Source organism: Scyliorhinus torazame, chromosome 3 (genome assembly GCF_047496885.1).
Source record: "Scyliorhinus torazame isolate Kashiwa2021f chromosome 3, sScyTor2.1, whole genome shotgun sequence".
Classification (NCBI taxonomy): domain Eukaryota; kingdom Metazoa; phylum Chordata; class Chondrichthyes; order Carcharhiniformes; family Scyliorhinidae; genus Scyliorhinus; species Scyliorhinus torazame.
The window spans coordinates 94,728,925-94,753,864 of record NC_092709.1 but is presented as its reverse complement, the minus strand read 5'-3'; the positions used below and the strand labels follow the sequence as shown (position 1 = coordinate 94,753,864).

General features: G+C 44.4%; 1 protein-coding gene across 1 annotated transcript in view; it reads right to left on the bottom strand.

Moving 5' to 3' along the window:
- Positions 1–24,940, bottom strand: part of LOC140408585 (calcium uniporter regulatory subunit MCUb, mitochondrial-like) — a 231,176-nt gene that overhangs the window by 83,006 nt on the left and 123,230 nt on the right. The window contains exon 2 of the mRNA XM_072495999.1: positions 1,756–1,831. Within this exon, the coding sequence (XP_072352100.1) occupies positions 1,756–1,831 (76 nt within the window). The remainder of the gene's footprint in view (positions 1–1,755; positions 1,832–24,940) is intronic.

Below are 24,940 nucleotides of genomic sequence, written 5' to 3'. Positions count from 1 at the left end.
GACCAAGCCCGTGAGGAATATAAGGAAAGTAGGAGTGAACTTAAGCAACAAGTAAGGAGGGCTAAAAGGGGTCATGAAAAGTCATTGGCAAACAGGATTAAGGAAAATTAAGCCCACAAGGCTGTGTCCTCAGCCCCCTACTATACTCCATGTACACCTATGACTGTGTGGTCAAATTCCCCTCCAACTCGATTTTCAAATTTGCAGATGACACCACAGTAGTGGGTTGGATTTCAAACAATGACGAGACAGAGTACAGGAATGAGATAGAGAATCTGGTGAACTGGTGCCATGACAATAATCTCTCTCAATGTCAACAAAACAAAGGAGATTGTCATCGACTTCAGGAAGCGTAGAGGAGAACATGCCCCTGTCTACATCAATGGGAACGAAGTAGAAAGGGCCGAGAGCTTCAAGTTCTTAGGTGTCCAGATCACCAACAACCTATCCAGGTCCCCCCCATGCCTACACTATAGTTAAGAAAGCCCACCGACGACTCTACTTTCTCAGAAGACTAAGGAAATTTGGCATGTCACCCATGACTCTCACCAACATCTACAGATGCACCATGGAAAGCATTCTTTCTGGTTATATCACAGCTTGGTATGGATCCTGCTCTGCCCAAGACTGCAGGAAATTACAAAAGATTGTGAATGTAGCCCAGTCCATCACGCAAACCAGCCTCCCATCCATCGACTCGGTCTACAATTCCCGCTGCCTCGGAAAGGCAGCCAGCATAATTAAGGACCCCACACACCCCGGACATACTCTCTTCCACCTTCTTCCGTCAGGAAAAAGATACCAAAGTTTGAGGTCACGTACCAACCGACTCAAGAACAGCTTCTTCCCTACTGCCATCAGACTTTTGAATAGATCTACCTCTTTTCTCTACACCTTGCTATAACTGTAACATTATATTCTGCAGTCTCTCCTTCCTTCCCTATGTAAGGTATGCATTGTTTGTACAGCATGCAAGAAACAATACTTTTCACTGTATACTAATACATGTGACAATAATAAATCAAATTTAAAAAAAGGTGAAGTCACATGGAATCAGAGGTGAGCTGGCAATATGGATACAGAACTGGCTCAGTCATAGAAGACAGAGGGTAGCAGTGGTTGTATTACAGCCTAACCTTTCAACATGGAAAAACATCCTTTGCTCGTGGATTAGCGATAATTATCCTTTAGTTTAGAATTGGTATAAAATTGCTATCATGGAATGCATCCGTATGGAGTTCTTAACTTGCATACTCCTTTCTAAATCAGATGTATTCCGAAAAGTATCAGGACCCCTATCTCAAATTTATAGGCTCTGCTGTCTGAAGTGCTCCAACAAGGGTTTCCATAAGTTACGTAGCCGCGCCTCGAATTCATAATACATTTTGGTGTGCACCACATTGCCAAGTTTACATGGTCTTATCCTCTTCGGCCCTCTTCTCTAGATTATCCACTCGCTGTCCTTTGTTATTGTATAGTTGGAGACACCAAGTTTAAGGATTAAGCTGAACCGTTTGTATTGGTGTTCTCCAGTCTTTCTCTGTACTCATGCATGCAGAAGCACTTATAGTGTACTGTTCCAATTTTGAGGCTGTGTTATTAGTAAAAATGGACAAATTATAATAAAAAATATATTTTAAAAAAAAGAACATAGCCAAATCACTTGAAGACAATTTTCTTTGCCACCTTCAATCATTATACAACATCAAAATATAAACTCACTGCATTATTCAAAATATTACACCATAGACCTACCATCAGATGGTACCAGGGTGCTGTAAAAGGTCATCCGACATTGTCTTAAATGGAAGAGCTGCCTCGGGCCATTTGTCTGTAAAACATAATAGAGAGACGGTGCTTGAGACATCTCATAACGTATACAAAATAAGAACATAACTCTCAGCTGCTACAGTCAAGTGGACTTTTTATAATTTATAATAGCAGACCGATTAGGATTTGAAATAGTGTGTTGAGGTGAGGCAGTGTAGTTGTCATCTAGCATGCTGAACCATGCAGTGACAGCACACGGGTTTCCATACATCTAGTTCATAGATCCATCGAATCCCTACAGTTCAAAAGGAGGCCATTCAGCCCATCTGCACCGGCCCTTTGAAAGAGCACTCTACCTAGGCCCACTCCCCGCCTTATCTCCGTAACTCCACCTAACCTGCACATCGTTGGACTCTAAGGAGACATTTAGCATGGCCAATCCACCTAACCTGTCCATCTTTGGTAATATCACTTACCCTACCAAGGAGGGGTGTCAATGAGAGTCTGGGCCAGGAGTGTTTTCCAATGGAGCGAGGACAAGCAAGGGGAAAATATAAAAAGAACAATTGGTGAAGTCATTAGGGTCATTCAGGACAATTTGAGAGCTGGGTGTAGCTCGCTCCTCCTACATTGGCAAGCATTATTTTACCTAAAGAACCCTTTTTTAAAAATTGCGCACAATAGAAATATTGGCAGTTGCAAGACAAAATTCAATAGTTCCAAGAAGTGCTTGGCAAGTTAACAAGTGTTGCTGCTAGAACACATGATTTGCATATGTAATAAATGGGTGGAAAAGTTGAAATTAAAAATAGACCTTACTCTGAATTATCACATTTTAAAACATTTTTTGAACCGTCAATACCGATCTTCAGAGACCAGGTGCATATGGGTCAGGATTCTGCAAAGTTCCTGATGCATGGACACATGTGGGAATTGCCCAGGAAGTTTAAACTTCTGATGACCTGCTTCCCTGAATCATATCCCCCCTCAGTCTCCTCTGCCCCAAGGAAAACAACCCTAGTCTATCCAAACTCTTTTCATAATCAAAACTCTACAGGCCAAGTAACATCCTGATGCACCCTTTCCAGTGCTATCACATCCCTCCTATAATGCTAGGGTCACTGTCTGTGCGGAGTCTGCACGTTCTCCCCGTGTCTGCATAGGTTTCCTCCAGGTGCTCCGGTTTCCTCCCACAAGTCCCGAAAGGTAACTTACATTCTGAATTCTCCCTCAGTGCACCCGAACAGGCGCTGGAGTATGGCGACTAGGGGATTGAGTGTTAATGTAAGCCTACTTGTGACAACAACAAAGATTATTATATATTATTATTATAGTGTAAAATGGTCAGATGCCATTTATGGTAGGCACTAGAGAAGTCAGAATGGTACGGCTGTATTAGCTACAGAGTTGAACTGTTTTGTAAATGTAGTGATTTCTTTGTAGTCATCTTCCTAACATCAGTTGATTCCTCTTTATCTTTAGACAATCAGCATTGAGCCTCCGATTTCAGTGCTACACTCACTCTGCCTACTGCATGCAATTGCAATGAAAGAAAGATAAAACCTACATTTATGTAACATCTTTCATGATGTCCCAAATCACTTTAGACCCAATTCAATGCTTTTGAATGGATGCACTGGTATAATGTAGGCAATGCTATCAAATGGCAGAGCATGCTTGAGCGGCTGAGGGGCTTACACCTTACTCCTAATACGCATGTCATTCTGGATATTGAGTGTGAACTGGGCTAGTTGGCCTTTGTCATCCATAATTATCTTGTAAACAGAGGGTGGAATCATTGCTGGAGTTCTGTTTATTGTGTTAACAAAAGTTTACTGTGAGCAATCTTTATGGAGTGACATTACTAGGGCAGTGTGTGTAATGGGCCACACAGTGAACCAGTAACCTATTTTACACTGCACCTGATTCTCAAGACTCTTTTCCATTGACTTCAATCTTGTCCTTTTGTCCATTTACCTATTATCCTAGTCCCTTGGTGCTTTAATTAGTTTTTTTTGAGGTATTGAAATATTGTGATAAAGTTGTGCTGCATTGTAGATATTGAAAATATATCAGAGTGAAAGACAACTGAGCCTTCAGACTTGCTGATCAAGAAAACACAATTACAATTGTGAACCATTCAGTCTTCGTCCTCTGGTCTCTTAAACGTTGTACCACACAGAGCCACCAGAGGGGTCCAGCACTTCTCGCTGACAGTGAAGACCTATACTGTTCTATCATTCCATTTTGTTGCTCAGGAGTCATTCGATCTTTTTACCCTGTGGGATTACTGATAAAATAGAATTCAATTACACCCCTTGCATGAAATAATTATATTGCATTAAATTGTGCACCCAGGAAAGGGAACGTCTTCTGCTTCTTCTACAGAATAGGAAAGATCTTGTATAGTTTATCCGGGTTGCAAGTATTGAATCTGTCCTCAAAATGTGCATTTACCGTGCCCAAATGATGCAATGTGCAGAACATGTTAATGAGGGCTGAGGCAGTGTTATAAATAACTAATGGGATATTTTCCTGATGAATTAACAATATTGCACGATGCTGTTCATTTCTATTCTGTGGTTTGTTTAATAGTCACAGTGGGATCACCTACAGGGTGATATAACTATCGCTGCATTATATTGTTGCTGCACTTAATAGTAAGGACACATGCTGTGTATATATCAGACAATATTTGTAATCAGATACCAATAATGGATGTTATCATTCTACTCTGACCTTACTGGTGATTGTTTGGTTAATTGACTTATCTTAAAAAGGGGGAAAGAATATCATGCAAAGCAGGAGAAGCACCAGGGCCCATGGTTTCATTCCCTGGCAGTTGAGGAAAATGCTACTAACCGAAAAATCCAGGCCTATTATGTCACCAAAGTGACCTTTAAAACAAACTGCATAAGTTGCATAGAATTATGCCAATTTTTTTGGCTTTTGATTCCCATCTTAAAAAAATATCCAGTGGCATATTCAGAATAATTTATCATCTCAACTGTATCTACTGTATTTTAATTAATACTTGTTCAGTCGACTACTTTTTGCTTGTTGACAGTTAACTATCACTGCTAGGCAGTTTCTGTTTTCTATTCTTCAGCCAGTTTTCTATTTATTTCCTGAAACCCTGCAGCTTTGAGTTTAACTAAGAGCAGTCATTAGAATGTGGTGCCCAGAGTTTGCATTGAAACTACTGTTATGGGCCAGGGTTTAGAAAACTCCAAAGTATATCATGGAGTTCACCTGACCTACAACTGTTTGTTTATTTTGGTTACGAGGAGCACAAGGGCTGCCTTTCAGGTGTTATTCAGCAGAGGCCTTAAGCACTTTTAATAAAAAAATAATGTTTATTCTACAAATTTAGTTAACATTTTTATAAACACACACAGTAAGCATTTTTATCAACGGCCAACATAAAATACCCCACACAGCTACAGTACTCTATGTATAACCCTTAATAAATTTCCCCCTTTAAGCTATTCCAATTTCGTAACAAGATCCCATAAACCTGAAACCCCTCTTCAAAGGTGTGGCCCAGCACACAGCACTCAAGGCCTGGTTTAGATGCTCTTGTCCTTTCCAGAAAAACAGGTTAGAATTTCTTCCAGAAAACAATTATTTCTTTTCAAGTTATCAATTCATCTGGAAACAGCTTTTAAGAGAGACTCCAAGATACTTGTCTGTCTGAATCCAGCAGCCAAATGTGAAAATGAAAGCAAAAAAACTCAGAGCCACACAAGAGCCCCAAACCAAAGTGAAAGTAAAACTCAGAGCCACCGCCCAGCTCCACCCACACAATATCACTGAAGTCATGTGATAAGACAAAACCTTGCTTAAAGGGACACTCCCATGACACTACTATTTTGAACTCCTGTAAATGATATGAATTCAGAAACTCAGTACAAAATGGTCAAATTTGCACAGGTTCCTGAACCAGAAGGGGCCGTTCAGACAGGAGGATGAGTAAAATATATGACAATGGAAGGTCAAACAAAAGCACAGTGCGCAGCAAGAAAAAGAAAATCAGCACACGTCTAGCATGATGGTGTTGAAATAGCCATGGGCAAAGCTAAGAGAGACCAACAAGTCTTCGTACACTTGATGTTCAATATGCCTGAGCAACAAACACCAATCATACGGTTGACAAATACAAGCAAGAGAAAATGACCAAACTGTATCGTCCACTGGTCAAACCATACCTCGAGTACCCTGTCCAGCACTGGTCACACCATACCTCGAGTACCCTGTCCAGCACTGGTCACCAGGGCACAAGGAAGATGAAGTGTTGGAGACAGTCGAGAAGAGAGTCACAGGCAAGAGTAAAAGAGGCCTGAACCATGACCACAGACTGGAGAGACTTGGGCTTTTCATCCCAGAAATGAGGCATCCGAAATGTGATCTGAATCACAATATTCTGATTCACTTTCTTTATTCCTTCATTTATAGGGCAAGGGAGGCATAGATTTGCCGTTTACTAGTATGAACTAAGGTCAATAAATTCTTCTTCCCTCAGAGATCCACGCATGGAATAAACTTCAAAAGTAGTGGAATCGAAGACCCTGGAATCAAGAAACGATTGGATGTTAATTGGAGGGATGTTAGCGTGTCTGGATAAATTAAAATGGCTGAATGACCTTTCCCCCTTCTGTATTCATGTCTTGCTTGTAATAGTTTACAAATATTATTGTAAACAATACTGGGCTGCTTATCCCATTTCTCAGAAAATGCAGCCAGAATAAGGGTTTATTTTAACCATTTTAACCAGCTACATTTAAAAGATATCATCATAATGACATTGTATGCAAATTATTCTACAAGCAACTGTGGAATTCAAAACAAATGCACATCGTAGGTTATCCTCAAGTTGGAGGTGGGTTAACAAGACAGTTTAATTGATGAGTGCCACTGTTGTTCTTCTGATTTCACACCCACCTCCCCAAGATGTAGGATACTATGCTCATTTATGTGCATAGTAACGGACAGCCTCAGAAAGCAGCTAAGGATTCTGTTTAGCAATTTTGCATGCATTTTCTTTTGCTTACGCGCGTGAGCAGCTGCTGAGGCAGATAAACAGAATTAAACCAGCGACTGTTGATGAAAAAAGTATCTTTTAGTCTACACAGAACACAACTGTGAATTACAAAGCTAAGTTTGCTGCACATTTTCTTTCATGAAATCAGCCTGAGGGATTGGGCAGATGAAAACAATAAATTTAAAGCTTTCGGTGACAGACAAATCGAGAGACATGAAGGAACGTTGAAATTAAATAAAATTAAACTGAGAGAGAAAGGCTTCATTAAAGAATGAAAACGAACGAGAGCCAACTTGATCTGGAAAATGAAAACAGAAGAGGAATAATCAGGAGAGGAATAAATGAAACATATGCGCAGGAATTTAAGCTAGGTGACATTTTCTTTTGAATTACAAGTATCACCGCATTTAAAGTCGCATATGTCTCGAGATAAAATTCTTGCTTGATTGCAAGCACTGCTCATCCTCTTAGGAGAGAAAATGGGGCAAAAAGAACAATGAAGGAAAGAAAAAAAATAAAGAATGCGGACCATCTTAAAAGAGGAACACTCGTTGGGAAAAACACTTCCCATTATTCACAAAAATGATCTTAAATTGTGTTCAACTTCTCAATATGGTAATTAATCAAGATGTAAAAAGAAATAAGAATGTCACATGTTTCAACTATTAATGAATCCCACTGTGATTTCTGTTGATGAAACTCAAATGCAAATAGTCAGAAGGACTTCAAGGGGCAATGGGCAGGCACATGGGAGATGCAGTTTAACACACAGAGAAAGGTGAAGTGATTCATTTTGTTAGGAATAACCAGGGAGACAATATAAACTAAATGACACCTGTTCAGTGTGGGCACAGGGAAAAAGACCTGGGGGTTTGCATAAACAAATATTTTAAGGTAGGCAGTACAAGTTGAGAGAGATGGTAAAAAAGCAAATTGGATCCTTGGTTTTATAAATAAAAGCATAGAACACAAAAGCAAGGAAGCTATGCTAAATCTTCGTAAATCATTAGTTAGGCCCTAACTGGAGTATTTTCTCCAGCCAAGGCCTTAAGAGATGATTCAGAGAAGACTCAACACGTGGACATCAGGGATTGAAATACTTCAATTATGCAGAGAGACTCGAGAAACTGGGCATCTTTCTCCTTAGAGCAGAGGCTATTAAGGAGATATTTAATAATTAATTATTGTTAAACCATGAAAGAGTAAATAATCAATTGTTTTTAAGGGGCAGAGGAGCGGGTAACCAGAGTTCATAGACTTTATGGCAAGAAATGTCATGCGGTAAACCGTATTATCTGGACTGTTGGAAAGAAATCAGTTTCAATTTTAAAAAGTTAAAAATGGAATGGGATAGAATACCTGATGTGAAGCAATTTGTGGGACTATGCGTGAAGAATAATGAAGTGGGAGTAATTGCACAGCTCTAACAGCTGCAAGGCATGATGGGTAAATGTTCCCCTTCAGTGTTATTATTCATTAGGCATTGCGGCTGTAAAAGATCTCCAGTTTGTGGGGAAATATATGAAAAGCTTTAATGGGAATGGATGTATAAAATACTTGACACATATTTTCTACTGAAGTCTCTGTAATAATATTACATAAGTAATTTGCAACATGACTTATTTTGAGCCACTGAACCGGTTTGAAAAGATCTGGGCAATGTACCCGGCCAGAATTCATTAAAGGTGTATGAACCTTCCTCATCATTCCAAACTCTAACTGCGTCTTCCCCAAACAGAATAAACATTTCTCATCATACTACTCATGTAACACAGTTAGATTGCACAAACTGGGGTTGGTTTTTTTCCTTAACTTCGGGTGGGAATGGGAGGAAAAATAAAATCTGGAGGTCGTGGGAAGGAGTGAGGGGGTTAAAGCGATGGTGTGAAACTTGGGCTTAGAAAGTTCTAAAACTGTTGAAGGGAAAATGAATGAGCCAATACTTTCTGGTCTTGGGAAAATTACTTAGGGTAGGACTTGGTGGATTGGTGTTAACATGGGCGGCACTGTGGCACAGCGGTTAGCATTGCTGCCTCTCAGCGCCAGGGACCCGGGTTCAATTCCGACCTTTGGTGATTGTCCGTGTGAAGTTTGCACTCTCTACTCGTGTCTGCGTGGGTTTCCTCCGGGTGATCCAGTTTCCTCCCACAGTCCAAAGATATGTAGGTTAGGGGGATTGGACATTTTAAATTGCTCCTTAGTGTCCAAAGATGTGCAGGTTAGAGTCTCTACCTAAGGATAGCACCGATCCTATTCAGAGAATGATGCACATTCACATGACAGAGAACAAAGTATTAGGCTAACAATCATTTAAATTTTCTCAAGTTTCCTCTCGGCTCAATTCAGTTAAATGTCGGCAATCCCAAATTGGTTACCATACTATTAAACTGTGCTAAAAAAAATGAAATTTTGCTTTTAAAATAGGCAGTGATTCTGAATGCAATATACAGTGTCACTTTAAGAACATTTTCTTTCTAGGATAAAAGGACATTATTCAAAGTTACTAAGATTAGCATGGTTTCAAATGGCTGAAGAGCAAATGAGTCGATATAACCCACTGTCTCTCTACACCTGAAGTACCGGCTCCAATACCTAGAGGGCAAAGTCACCCTCAGAATGTGCACAGTTGCATCCAGGGTGTAGGTAGCACTGAATATTCATAAGGATTCACATTGCAAATTAAATGAAGCAGGCAGTCATGGCTTAATCCTGCTCTTCTGCGGTGAACACGATCGCGGTGGTCAAGCTGCCAAGACCCTCGGGACACACCAGCTCGGAGTCGCCGGTCGGTGCTGCGTGTGTCCATAACACAAATTATAATAAAATTAAAATTCCAGAATCCCACATTACACCACTTTTATTAGAAAGGCAAAAAGGTTCTCATACCTCATGCCCAAGACCAATTAATTCATTTCCATTTCATCTACAGAGAAAAAAAAGACAAACCCTCTGGGCTATTCCTCCCCTGCTTACCCCGTGGAGACTTTTTGCAAGAAGTCACAGAATGTACAGTATAGCAGGAGGTTGGTCATCACATCACAGCTATGTCAGATCTCTAAAATAGCTACCAATCTTAACTCTGCTTCCTGCCCATATTCACTCATACTCTCTATTCAGTTATTCTTTTCAGATATTTATCCACTGCCCTTTAAAAGCTTTTACAGATTCAGCTTCCATCAGTGTTTCTGAGTAAAAAGAATTCTCCCCCTTCATTATTTCGATATTGATCTTAAATTCATGCCCTCCAATTACCGAGCAATGAAAATGGCTTGCCACGATTTGCTTTTCCATTATGTTACTTAAAAGTCAGGTTATTATTTTTTTTCATCTCTGGGTCCCCAAACATCGCATAATATCCACCAGCACTTATACCTAGGCCTCAAGAGTGATAGTATTCCCACTTGATTCACGCTGATTACACTCGAGGCAGTAACACCTCGAGCCGAGGCAAGAGGCTCTGTATACCGGGCTGACATGCTGCTCCCACAGAAAGTGGAATGGTGACAACGAATTGCATCTAGCCAGTTTCCCCCAACCCTCCATGTGCCCTCTAGCCTTCATTGCAAAAACAGCGCACAGTATAATCTACGGCAGGGTTTTTCAAAGTGCAGGTCGCGATCCACAGGATGATCATAGAGTGATCTGTCGCGCTGTTGCCTGGTGGTCCTGATCTTGAGAGAAGTGCCCAACAACCACTACCAGCTTTTACATTGAGAATGACAGCATAAATAAAAATAAATGAGGTTGCGTGGAGTCTTTAAGCCAGAAGCGGCAGCAGAGTGCAGATCACACGGCATGCATGTACACTTGACGGCAAGTGCCTTGGACACACTTTTGGCGCCGAATCAGGGAGCAGAGTTCCTTCCAATTTCCAGCTGCTGGCAAGAGGACTGTGAAGATAGATTGATTTCTTGAAAGTAAGAGACGGCCAGAGACTCAAATAGGCAGTGTACCTACTGGAAATGATCTCTCAACAGAATCTGCAGGAGACAGCTGTTCAGGAGAGTCCAGGGCAGGACAGAGCAGTGCTAGTGTTATCTCTGTGCAGAGCTCCAGGACCTCTGGTTAACCCAGCCTGCAAAGAAGAAACTTAACTCGGGAACAAAGCAGTATAAAGATGATTTCTTGACGTATGGTTTTGTCAATTATGCCAATGCAAATAAGGATGCAAAGCCCATGTGTGATATGTGCAAGGAAGTACTGGCAAATGAGAGAAGTTTCAGATTTTGAAAGAGAAGTGGTGGGTGACTCTTTTGAAGAGTCAGTTATTCACTTATAGTTGACTCCAAATGAAAAGACTACGCTGATGTACCTGACCTGTGATACCACATTGAAAATACACCAAGGCTGTCAGCATTCTGGAGTAGCATTTTCCAGGATTAGCATTTCCCAGGAGTATCCAGTGCGGAGTAAAACAAGCATTTCATTGCTATTGCCCTTCACGGCTACCTACATGTGTGAGGTTGAAGTTTCCGTTTTCATAAAGATGAAGATAGCATAAAGGAACTGGCTGAAGTCTGCATCTGATATGTGCATTGCCCTCTCTTCCTTTGAACCGGATTCAAGTGAGATTGTGAGGATCAAGCAGGCTCCCCTTTTGCTTTAAAGGTAAGCAAACGTGACCTGTGTCACAAAGGTCGGCTGACATGGGTCACTAAGATCGGCCGGTTGGCAAAAGTGAGTCCCGGGAAAAATGTTTTAAAAAACGCCGATCTATGGTATGCCTCACGTGTTGCTAGGCACAGAGGAGAAACATCTGGGCCCCTGCCAGTTGTAACTTACCATGATCTGGAGTGGGAAGAGTGACCAGAGGTGAGTTGCTCTCCAAAGCTCTTGCTACATGACGTACAATTACCTGGCATCCACTTGACAACCATGACCGAGATTTGAAACTCAGTACCTAAAAAGTGTTGGGCAAATTCTTTGCCCAGGCAGTGATTTACTGCATTTAAATTTCGACCAAGCTCCTGGTGTAGTTTCTTGTCAATTTTTGCCAGATCATATTCCTTTGATGTGCCTTGGGATATTTTATGATGTTAAATGTGTTTATCCCTGGAAGGAAAGGGAGCTCATGTAGCTGAAGGAGCTGGCTTTGCTGATACTTTTGGGAAACGATCCAAAATATTGTGTAATAGCATTGAGGTAATATTGAAAACCTTCTCTCTAAATCCCATACAGATGAAACACACTGAAGTCACAACTATGTATTATTCAATCTGCATTTGAGAAACATGCAAATCACGCACAGATAAGCCACCCAACAAAACAGTCTCTTTCCCTAGATCACGAACAATCCGCCCGATTGTGGGCTATATCTCATGCATTCATTTCCTCTCGGAGAGTTCTGCACAAATATTCCCTAATCCCCAAAGGTGATGAAGCAAAACCCTGGAATCGATCCTCACATCTCTGCTATGTAACTCTAACCTACACTGATGTGTCAGAAGCAAACCCAAAGATAAAAACAAGACCATTTTAAGCAGCTGTTGGCGAAGGCTTTCTTCAAACTCTCTACAATAAAGCATTTTCCTTTACACGACAGGTTAACTCACTTTTTTCAACCAACCAACAATTGCTGTCACACGTCTGCTGATTCTAAATAATGGCTCACAACAAAATTCAACAACAGCCCTAAACATACACATTTTTTCCCTCTCTTAATTCAGGTTTCATACAAAGTTTTGTTTGTATGTATTATTGTTTTATAGATAAAGCAGCCTGGTTCAAGGAAAATTCTACAATCAGGCACAGAGTCCTGACAAAATGAGGTAAAGCAAAACAATCTATGTCATGTTGTACTCAAGCGCACTTCACCCAGGTTTTCAAAGAGGTACTAGAGAATAGATTTAAATTTCTTAAATTTAATCTGGGTTCAAACCAAGGCCCAGCATTCTAATGCATCTTAGCGTCTTAGATTTAGCAGAGGAGTCTATTTGTCCCATTCTGCATGTGTCAAATCTTTGGGAAAACTATCCAACTGCACTTCTTTCTCCCTACAATATATCCGGCAATATATTATATTTTCAGATTTATTTGAAATTCCCTTGTGTAAGTTACTATTAATTCTGTTTACACCATCCTTTTAGGAAGTGCATTCCAAATCATAATTCTCTGTATTAAGAAAATCTCATGTCCCCTCTGGTTTTGTCAGCAATTATCTTAAATCTGGGTCCTTTAGATATCGCCCTCATTGCCAGTGGAGACCTGAAAATGTAAACACTCTAGTCAAACTGCCCATTATCATAGAATCATAAAATCCCTACAGTGCAGAAGGAGGCCATTCGGCCCATCGGGTCTGCACCGATCCTCTGAAAGAGCCCCCTACCTAGGCCCACTCCCTTGCCCCCGCTCTGTCCTCTTAACCTACACATCTTTAGTCACCAAGGGGCAACTTAGCGTGACAAATCCACCTAACCTGCACCGGTTTCCTCCCACAACTCCCGATAGACGATAGGTGTACCCCAACAGGAATGTGGCAATTTTCACAGTAACTTCATTGCAGTGTTAATGTAGGCCTACTATAATACAGATTATTATCTTTGGACCATGGGAGGAAACCAGAGCACCCGGAGGAAACCCATGCAGACACGGGAAGAAAGTGCAAACTCCACAGTCAGTCATACAAGGTCGGAATTGAACCCGGAACACTGGCACTGTGAGGTAGCAGTGCCACTCCCATCTTCTTTGAGCTAAAAACAATTCCAGCTACTCTAGTATTCTTAGGTTCCAGTCCCTTCATGGGACTGAAATCCTTCATCTTTGGTATCTTGAAGATAATTTCCTCCTGTACCCTCAGCAAAGCTTTGACATCCTGATGCCCAGCATTGTGCACAGTATTCCAAAGGGGCCTAACCAGTGGTTTGTAAATATTTAGCCTAACTTTCTTGCTTTGCTTCTGTACCTCTATTTATAAAACCAATCCACACACCTATATATTTTTTTAATAACCTTCTCAGCTGGGACTTCCGGTGGCGGCCATGGAGTAGGTCGCACATTTGATAGCTCCTGCATGTGAAGGAATTTTGGACCTTTTTCTCCCGTTTTTTTCCCCAGATTTTATTGGATGAATCAGTGGAGAGTGAGACGGTGAGGAGAAACCCCCCTCCAGTGTATGGAGAATTGGACCAGAAGTGGCCATGTAAGAAGACAAAGTTCTCCAAGAAAGACGCGAGCAGAGCTGGCAACGCGGGAAAGCATGGCGGAGAAGCAGGGCCGCGGGGAGACGGCACAGTGGTCGACGGAGCAGCTGGTGAAGTTTTTTGACGATTGCTTAACCAAGCTTAAGAAGGACACGCTGGACCCGATCAAGGCTTCAATTGATCAGGTTGTGCAGAAACAAGAAATCCACGAACGTGCGATCCAGGAGGTGGAGAAAAAGGTGTCTGAGCACGAGGAATACCTAACCGTGCTGGAGACCAAGGTTGAGATGATGAATGACCGCCAGAAACGAATGCAGGAGAAGCTGGAGGACCTGGAGAACATGTCCAGGAGGCAGAACCTGAGAATCGTCGGCCTCCCTGAGGGCAGTGAGGGGTCGGATGCAAGGGCCTATGCGACGAACATGCTGGAGAAGTTGATGGGGGCTGGGGCATTCCCTCGGCCCCTGGAAGTGGACAGAGTGCACAGAGCCATCGCGAAGTAGCCCCGAGCGATCGAGCCGCCAAAGGTGGTACGTATGCACCGATTCCTGGACAAGGTGGGCCAAGAAAGAACGGAGCAGCAGGTGGGAGAATTGTGAACTGCGCTTTTATCAAGACCTGGGCGCAAATTTGGCCAAGAGGCAAGCGGGGTTTAATTGGGCAAAATCGTCCCTCTTTAAGAAGGGGGTGAAGTTCGGGATGTTGTACCCAGAGCATCTGTGGGTCACATATGAGGACCGGGAATTTTACTTCGAAACACCAGACGATGCATTGACTTTCATCAGGAAAAAAAGACTGGATGTGAACTAAAGACACCGAATCCTTGGGGAGAGTACGGCAATGGCGATTTGTTGACGATCACTTTTGTGCTGGTTTGAATAAGTAGTGTTATGGGCAGTAAGGGGCTGTTTCGATGGCTAAAATTAACTTTGGCTTACTGGGAGCTGGGTGTGGGGGGGGGGGGGGGGGCAGTTTCTGTGATTGTTTTTTTTTCCCGTAGTTGTTTTTCCACTGGTTATTCTGCGGTTTGCTTACTGGGGAATGTGATGCTTTGAATATGTATGTTCAAGTGGGGGGGAGAGGTGAGACAACAATGGGGAGACAGTCTGTTTGGTGCCATGGGTGGGAGCTATCAGGTCAGCTTGGTCAGCTGACTCATGAAAGCACAGTGGGGGGGGGGGGAGAGAGAGAGAGAGCAGGAACGTTAGAGGGCTGAACGGGCCGGTCAAGAGGGCTCGCATGTTTGCGCATTTGAGGAGGCTGAAGGCAGACGTGGCAATGCTACAAGAGACACACTTAAAGGTCACAGACCAGACTAGATTGAGGAAGGGGTGGGTTGGCCAACTATTCCACTCAGGGCTGGACTCAAAGACCAGGGGGGTAGCAATTTTGAGTAATAAACAGGTCTGCATGTTCTCCCTGTGTCTGCGTGGGTTTCCTCTGGGTGCTCCGGTTTCCTCCAACAAGTCCCAAAAGACACGCTTGTTAGGTGAATTGGAAATTCTGAATTCTCCCTCAGTGTACCCGAACAGGCTCTGGAGTGTGGCGATTAGGGGATTTTCACAGTAACTTCAATGCACTGTTAATGTAAGCCTGCTTGTGACAATAATAAAGATTATTATTATTATTGTGAAGCTAGGGTGGGGTGGGGTGGCGGGGGGGGGGGGGGGGGGGGGGGAGTAAAGAAGTATTGTATAATAATCTAATATCTAATGTTTAATAAATGTTTTCTTTCTTGTTAAAACTAATTAGTGGTCTTGTGACTGTTTCTCCAAGTATTTTATAAAATATTTTTATTCAGAAAATTTTCAATTTATTACATACAAAAGAGTTGACCCTATACAGAACCTCGCTCCACACTCTACCCCCACAAAACCAAACCCAACTCTTCCTCCCATTTCCCCTTTACTTCCTCCAGCGTAGACTTCTCCATCACCATCATCTGCCCATATACATCTGATATCCTCCCTTCCTCATCTCGCCAAAGGACGGCATCTTGTCCATAAGAGAGGGTGCAAGCAACTGAGGAAATGAAGAGAGTTCCTTTCGCACAAAGTTCCGTACCTGTAAATACCCAAAAACATTCCCTCCTAGGATTTGGAACTTCTTGACCAATTCCTCCAGCCCAGCACATCTACTCTCCACGAACAAATCCCTAATCTTCTCAGCCTCCTCCCTCTCCCAGATCTCATACGATGGTATAAATCTATGGTTCTTACAGATCAGCGCAGGTAGCGACATAGACTCTAATTTAAAGTGCTGTTTGAATTGGTCCCATATTCTCAGAGAGGCTATTACCACTGGGCTCGGAAAGTACCTGGCTCGGGAGAATGGAAGAGGGGCAGTAACAAGTGTCCTTAAACTACATATGAAGCCTCCTCCATCCGCCCCAAATTCTCAACTCAGCCTCCTCAATTCTCAATGTTTGCTGCCCAGTACGAATACAACAGATTCGATAATGTCAACCTCCCTGACTGTGTATCCTTCTGCAGAAACGCCCTTCGATCTGGGGGGGTCTTACCCGCCCAAACGAAAGTCAAAATTAACTTGTTGATCCTACTAAAAAATGATTTAGGAAGAAAGACTGGGAGACATTGAAACACAAACAAGAACCTCCGAAGAGTCATTTTAACTGTCTGAACCCTTCCCGCCAAGGACAACGGAAAGGAATCCCATCTCTTCAAGTCCGCCTTCACTCCCTCTACCAGTCTGGCCTGGTTCACCTTATGTAGTGAGGCCCAGTCATGAGCCACCCATATTCCCAGGTACCTGAAGCTAGTCCTAGCCAGCCGAAACGGTAGCGTCTCCAGATCAGCTCACTCCCCCAGAGGGCTCACCAGATAAACCTCACACTTGCGCAAGTTCAATCTATAGCCCAAGAAGAAACCAAACTTCCTAAGAACCTCCATTATCTTCCCCACATTAGAGAGGGTCCGTGATATACAGATATAAATCATCGGCATACAGGGACACCCTATACTCACTACCACCCCACTCTATATCCCTCCACCTGGCCAAAGACTTAAGTGCGATGGCCAACGGCTCAATCGGCAAATCAAACAGTAACGGGGAAAGTCGACATCCCTGCCTCATGCCCCAATATAACAGAAAATACCCTGAACTCAGCACATTGGTATGGACGCTCGCAGTGGGGGCCCTGTACAAAAGCCTAACCCATTAAAAGAATTTAGGCCCAAAGCCAAACTGCCCCAATACCTCAAACAGGGACCCCCAGGGTGGCATGTGGCACAGTGGATAGCACTGGGGCTGCAGCACTGAGGACCCGGGTTCGAATCCCGGCCCTGGGTCACTATCCGTGTGGAGTTTGCACATTCTCCCCACGCCTGCGTGGGTTTCACCCCCACAACGCAAAGATGTGCAGGTTAGGTGGATTGGCCACGCTAAATTGCCCCTTAATTGGAAAAAAATAAATAATTGGTTACTCTAAATTTATTTTAAAAAAGGAACCCCCACTCCACCCGGATGAACGCTTTTTCCACATCCATGGAGATGATTACCTCTGGATCAACCCCGAGGAGGGAGAGAGCAACACATCCAGAAGTCTCCTGATTGGCCGACAACTCCCATCTGATGCTCAGAAATTACCCCCAGCAAGTACCCCACCAAACAGGTTGCCAGCATCTTAGCCAACAGCTTTGCATCAACATTCAACAGAGAAATGGGCCGATATAACCCACATTCAATGGTATCTTTATCTTTTTTCAAGATGAACGAGATTGATGCCTCCACCAATGTGGCCAGTAACACTATCTGGGGCAGAGAATCATTAAACATACCCAACAGGTGTGGCCCCAACACCATCGCAAACTGTTTATAACATTCCACAGGGAACCCAATCCAGGCCCAGAGCCTTCCCTGGCCGCATAGAACCATTTCATCATTTTCTCCAGCCCGAGTGGTGCCTCCCAACTCCTGTCCTCTTTTCCTCTCCACCTCCGGAAAGACCTACTCATCCAGAAATAGTACCAAAGTCAAGTCTTTGTCTGGAGACTCAGATTTGAATAGCCCCAAGTAAAGGGTCTCAAATACCCCACCTGACCGTCTCTGGAGCTGAAACCAGCCTCCCCCCCTTGGTCCTTGATCTGAGCTATCTCCCGAGAGGCAGCCTGCCACTTCAACTGGTGAGCTAATAAATGGCTGGCATCCTCCTCATACTGGTAAAACGTCCCTCTCGCATGACGAAGCTGGCTCACCACCTTCACTGTCGATACCACGCAAACTCCATCTGGAGCTTCTTCCTCTTCGCCAGCAGCTCTGCCTTTGGGGCAGCAAAGTACTGACGGTCCACCTCAAGGATGGAATCCACCCACCTGGCTCTCCGCCCTACGAAACCTATCCCTCTGAGCCTTAATCGATAACCGCCTTCAGTGTTTCCCAGAACTTGGAAAGTGAGACCTCTTCATTCTTATTTCTAATAGTGGAAGTTATCCTCCCACAAATCCCGTTGTCTGCAAACAACGCCATATCCAACCTCTATGGGAGTCGCTGATCGCAGCCCATCTCCAACCACTTATTCACAGTGTGGAGCATGATCAGATATTCCAATCTCCGAATACCCCGCCCCCCCCCACAACCCTGAGGAGTAGCGACTTATCCACTACAAAGAAATCAATACGGGAGTAGACCCGAAGCACATGCAAAAAGAAGAAAAGCTCCTTCTCCCTCGGGTATCTGAATCTCCACGGGTCCACCACCCCCATCCCCCCGATCTGTTCCATGAACATTAGCAGCCCCATAGCCACCCCCGGTGTTGTAAAGGACTTGGAGCACAGCCTGTCTAGCCTGGGGTCTAGCACACAATTAAAGTCCACCCCACATGATTAACTGATGTAAGTCGAGGTTGGGGATGTCCTCTCCACCTCCGGAAAGACCTACTCATCCAGAAATAGTACCAAAGTCAAGTCGTTGTCTGGAGACTCAGATTTGAATAGCCCCAAATAAAGGGTCTCAAATACCCCACCTGACCTTCTCTGGAGTTGAAACCAACCTTCCCCCGTGGTCCTTGATCTGAGCTATCTCCCGAGAGGCAGCCTGCCGCCTCAACTGGTGACATCTTGATAACATCCGTACTGTTCCAGTTTGGTGCATATACGTTCACCAAGGCCGGAGTGCCTGCCAACACCCCACTTACTTTCGCATATGTCCCCCCTGAATCCACCAAAATAGTAGCCACTGCAAAGGCCACGCTCTTAGTTATCAGCACCAAGGCCCCCCTAGTCCTCGCATCAAAATTAGAGTGGAACACTTGCCCCAACCACCCCTTTTGCAGCATGTCTGGTCTCGAACTCCAAATGTGTCTCCTGCAAGAAAGGCACATCCGTATGCAAACTCTTAAGATGGGCAAACACCCGGGATCCTTTAACTGGCCCATTTAACCCCCTCATGTTCCGTGCAACCAGCCAGATTTGGGGCTTCTGGTGCCCTCTCTCCACCAAGATCAGCCATATCCCACCCGGACAAGGAAGTCCGGCAGGGCCCCATCTCGCATTGGCGCCAGGCTCACCCAAGATGGACGCTGTCACCCCCTTCAAACCAGTACACCAGTACACAGAAACCTTAATCCTCAGCAATCTATCCCCCTCCCGACTTCTCCTCCCTCCCTGCCCCACCCCTACCACCAAACAAACATCTAACCCCCACTCCCATCAACCCCCAACCCTTCCCGATCCTAAACAAAGGAAACCCAACCATCCCAGACTTGTTACCTCAACAAACAAAAAAAACCCACAGAAAACACCCCATCCTCAACCGTGCCCCACCCCTCCCCCAAGGTAACCAGCCACAGTTTTCCCCCTACTTCACTCTCGTTAACTAGCATATTTGCTAGCAGGGTGACCCCCATCTGAGGAAAAAAAACTAGTTATACACAATAAATCAATGAACAGCCCCCCTACCCGAACCCACGTTTAGTATAGAACGTGTTGCAAATCCATCCCCACACTCATTCCCTTACCCCCCAATATTTCCAACAGTTCCCAACAGTGCTCTAATAAACAAAAAACCAATAACCCGGATAAAAGACAAAGAGATAACAATGACATGTGAAAAAAGAGAGAAAGAGAGAGAAAAAGAAAACCAACAACTTCCATTCGGCCATCCTCCAGTCTCTTTACAAAGTCATTCCCCTCCTCCGGCGTGTCAAAATAATGGTCCCCGTCTCTGAATGTGACCCACAGGCAAGCCGGGTACATCAGTCCAAACCTCACTTTGCTCTTGTGAAGAGCCACCTTGGCCTTATTGAACGCCGCAAGCCTTTTTGCAAGTTCTGCCCCAACGTCCTGATCAATTTTGACGGGGTGGCCCTCTCAGCTACATTCTTGAGTGTCCTTCGCCCACCTCAGGATCTACTCTTTATCCATATACCCGTGGAGGAGGACTATGATCGCACGTGGAGCTTTCCCAGATCTGGACTTCTGTCATAAAGACCAGTGTGCCCGGTCCACTTCGGGAGAGTTTGCGTAAAACCCCTCCTCCACCAGCTTCCCAAACATCTTCGCCACATAGCCCGTGGCATCCGCACCTTCTATGCCCTCCTGCAGTCCAACAATTTTCAAATTCTGTCGCCGGCTGGAGCGGTTCGGATTTGGAACAGGGTTCACTACCTGTGTGAAGCTCCTGTACAACGCTCCCATGGCGAGCGTGTGGACAAACACCACCAGCTCTAAGTACTTCCAGTTGCACAGAGGCACAAGGCAGGATTGCCCGTTATCCCCGCTGCTGTTCGCCCTAGCGATCGAGCCACTAGCAATCGTGCTCAGGGCAGCAAAGAATTGGAAACGGATCCGGAGAGGAGGCAGAGAGCACCGTCTCGCTCTATGCAGATGATCTGCTCCTCTACATCTCGGACCCACGAAGCAGCATGGAAGGAACCATGGCGCTCTTGAAAGAGTTTGGTGCCTTCTCGGGCTACAAACTTAACCTGAGCGAGATCTTCCCGATGAGCCCACAAGGGGGAGGGACAGAGCTGGTGGGACTGCCGTTTAAACAAGCCCAACGCAAATTCCGCTACCTGGTGATCCAAATCGCTCATGACTGGGCAGGGATCCACAAGTGGAACCTGACCAGCCTGAGGAAGGACCTGCAGAGATGGAACACACTGCCACTCTCCCTGGCGGGGAGGGTGCAGACAAACAAAATGAACCTACTGCCCAGGTTCCTCTTTCTATTTAGATCCATCCCAATCTACATCGCAAGGCCTTTTTCAACTAACTGGACAAACTGATTATGATGTTTATACGGGGGTGGGGGGGGGGGGTGGGGGAGAGAATGCAAGGATCCCAGAGAATACTGTAGAGTATGAGATCCATGGGGGGGCCTAGCCCTCCCAAACCTGCAATATTACCACTGGGCAGCGACTGCAGAGAGTAAAGGGATGGATAAAGGAGCCAGAAGCTGAGTGGGCTCCTGCAGAGGGACCTGCCTCCGAGCCTAGCAACGGCGGCGCTCCCATCCCCACCTAATAAATATTCAATGCGCTAAGTGGTGGTAGCAACACTCCAGTCATGGAACCAACTGCAACAACATTTCAGGCTAAATGAGATGCCGATAAAGCCCCCATCTGCAACAACCACAGGTTCAAGCCGGTGACCATTGATGCCTCTTTCAAAAGGTGAAGATAGGACGGGGCGGCGCTGACAGTGAGGGACTTTTACACCAACAACAGATTAACAATGCTCGAAGAGCTGACAGAAAGATTCCAACTGTCAGGGGGGCAACGAACCCAGATACCTACAACTCAAAATCCTCCAGCGAAAAGAAACATGGACGTACTCACGACCACCACGACAGTCACTGCTGGAGGACCTGCTGGTCGCGGACATCTTAGGAAAAGGGAACTGTGATGACATGTGCGGACGACTGCTAAGAGGGCCAACACCCAACTGGACGAGACAGGGAGAAGTCGGAGGAGGACTTGGGGTTTGAAAAAGAGTGTGGACTCTGGACAAAACCTGAACAAAAGGGAAGAAAAGCGAAGGGGAAACGGCTGGGGAGCGAAGCGTAGGGGACCACAATTACCACAGCAAACACCAAGAAAGGAATAAAAGAAAAAAATTGTGGTGTATTTATATAAATAATCAAAACCGATCATGGTGTAAATAATAAATGAAAAATAAGTTTTACTTCTTATATACTTTCCTGTTTAACTCCCACTGTTTGCTCAGATTTATATTTGTTTTGCTTACCAAAAGCTCAATAAAAAACATTTTAAAAATAAATTTCATCATGTGAAGCGATTCTCCAGGTCGTCTACTTGGCCTTCAATGCCTTCTGCCCCTTTACCAACATCACCACCTCTGCCTTCAAGGAGGCAATTCAGTCACCCTGATTCGTGACGTCTCCTCACCTTCCGAATTGTCGAGCCCTGCACCTTCAGTCATTGTTCCACCCTGTCCAGAGCTGCACGAATTGACTCAATCACCTTTGCCAACTCTTCCGTGACCGTCTACCTCTGTTTCCTCAACTGCTCCACCGGGAATTCCACCGGACTCTCACTTGTCCACTGACGGGGTAACGACGACACAGGGGACTCCGCTATTTTCACCCCTCCTGCGACACGAGGGCTTTCTAAGTCAGATGAGGACTCCTTACTTGACTTGTTCCTCGTGTTACAACCTCCAGACATCCCACACTGGAGGAGAAACCCAAACTCTCCCAACTATACCACATTTCCACCTGAACAGAACCCATTCAACAGGCAAAACGGGCCAAAAACCGAATCCCCAAGCACGAGCCACCTTATGTGCGACCGTTCACCTCATGGCCGCCACTGGAAGTCATGTTTCTCCACGTTTTATTGAAAGAAAGTAAAAGTTACAGTCTTTTGAGCCAGAGTTCCAGTCAGGAATTTTCCCTTCCAGTTATATCAACTGGAATCATAACAAAGCAGCGTTAATTATTGCATGGGAAAAATAGTTGCTCAGTCCAGTTTCCCTGGATTTTTGCACTGAAAACACCTTTCCATTGTCTGATAAAACGTCTTAGGAGATCGTGCTTCATTAATGGTTCAATGTAAATGCAAGTTGTTGTTTCTTGTACTGAACTGCACTGGAATAAATTTCCCTTCAAAAGCTTCAATTGACATTCAAAATCCCATTCTGCATTCATTGCCAGCTAATGGAAGGAGGACAGGGCACACTTACTCCATCATTCTGACAGTACTTTAAACGAACACCTTAATTTAGCATCAAAAGAAATTGTATTGTTATGTCTGGATGTTATGTTGAACTAACTTGGATGCCTCCATAGCCATCATTTAAATTTATGTCTATTAATTATGCAAACTTATACACAGCAAAATTACCACATTCAGTTATCTTGGCAACTGTTGCAAGAAGAAACGATTCAATATTTCCTAGCCTGCCTCACTATAAATAATTTACATGACCAACTAAATCTATCTCCCATGGCACTGCTCACAAAAACATTTTCCTTTCTCAACTGTCTCTCTGCTTTTCTCCCACTCTATCCATCACATTTATGGTTTCTCTCTCGCGCTCCACCTCCTAGACGTTTTATCTCATCAGAATTTCTGCAGTCTCAAAGGCCTTTGTGCACACTCTCATCTGCAGGTCTTACATTCGCTATATTTCCTTCACTTTCGTGATCCCACCAGTTGCTTTGTCTCTAGATGTCCTTTTGAACGTCCTCTCTGCACTTCCCTGCTAAGTCTGTCTCTGCAATGGTCCGACAATCAGAAAATTCAATTAATGTTTGTTTTCTAACTGAGATTTATTGCCACTTTGTACGACAACTTTCACAAAATGACAATGTCCTTGTTTGCCTTTCGTTACTGGTATCGAACCAAGCTGGCCAGTCCTAAAGGACGTAGCTGCTAGACTAGGTCTACGGCAGGCGGTGAGGGGACTAACAAGAGGGAAAGACCTACTAGACATAACCCTCTCCAACCTGCCTGTCGCAGATGCATCCGTCCATGACCATATCGGTGATGTTGAACTAACTTTATCAGTGACCACCGTACAGTGCTTTTGGAGATGGAGTCCCATCTTTACATTGGGGATACCCTCCAGCATGTTGTGTGGCACTGCCATCATGCTAAATGGGACAAACTTCAAATAAGCAATTCAAAACTGTGCATCCATGAGACACTGTAGGCCATTTGCAGGAGCAGAATTGTATACAATCACAATCTGTAACCACACGGCCCAGCAGATCCCCCAATCTACCATTACCATAAGCCAGGGGATCAATTCTGGTTCAATGAAGAGTGCAGGAGAGCATTCCAGGAGCAACACCAGGCATACCGAAGAATGAGGTGTCAACATGGTGAAGCTACAGCACAGGACTACTTGCATGTGGAGCAGCATACTCAGCAAGCGATGGACAGAGCTAAGCGATTCCACAACTAATGGATCAGATCTGAGTTCTGCAGTCTTGCCACACCCAGTCGTGAATAATGGAACTCAGTGGAGGAGGAGGCTCCTCAAAAATCCCCATCCTCAGTGATGGAGGAGCCCAGCTCATCTGTGCAAAAGATAAGGTTGAAACATTTGCAACAACCTTTAGCCAGCAGGGCCAAGCAGATGATCCATCTTGACTTCTTCCAGAGGTCCCCAGCATCATAGATGTCAGTCTTCATACAATTCAATTCACCCCACTGGATACTGCAAAGGCTATGAAGACCAGTGGTCCAGAACTTGCAGCTACAACACTGGCATCTACCCGGCAATGTGAAAACTTGCCCAGGTGTGTCCTGTACACAAGAAACAGGACAAATCCAACTCACCCATTACTGTCTACTCTTGAACTTCATTAAAATGATGAAAGGGGTGGGTCATCAAGAGTCATTTGCTTAACAATAACCTGCTCATTGACGCTCAGTTTGGTTTCCGCCAGAGCCATTCAGCCCCTGATCTCATTACAGCTTTGATTCAAGCATGGATAAAAGGGAGCCGATGGCATAGTGGTAGCATAGTGTTATTGTCACCAGTATAGTAATCCCAGGATAATG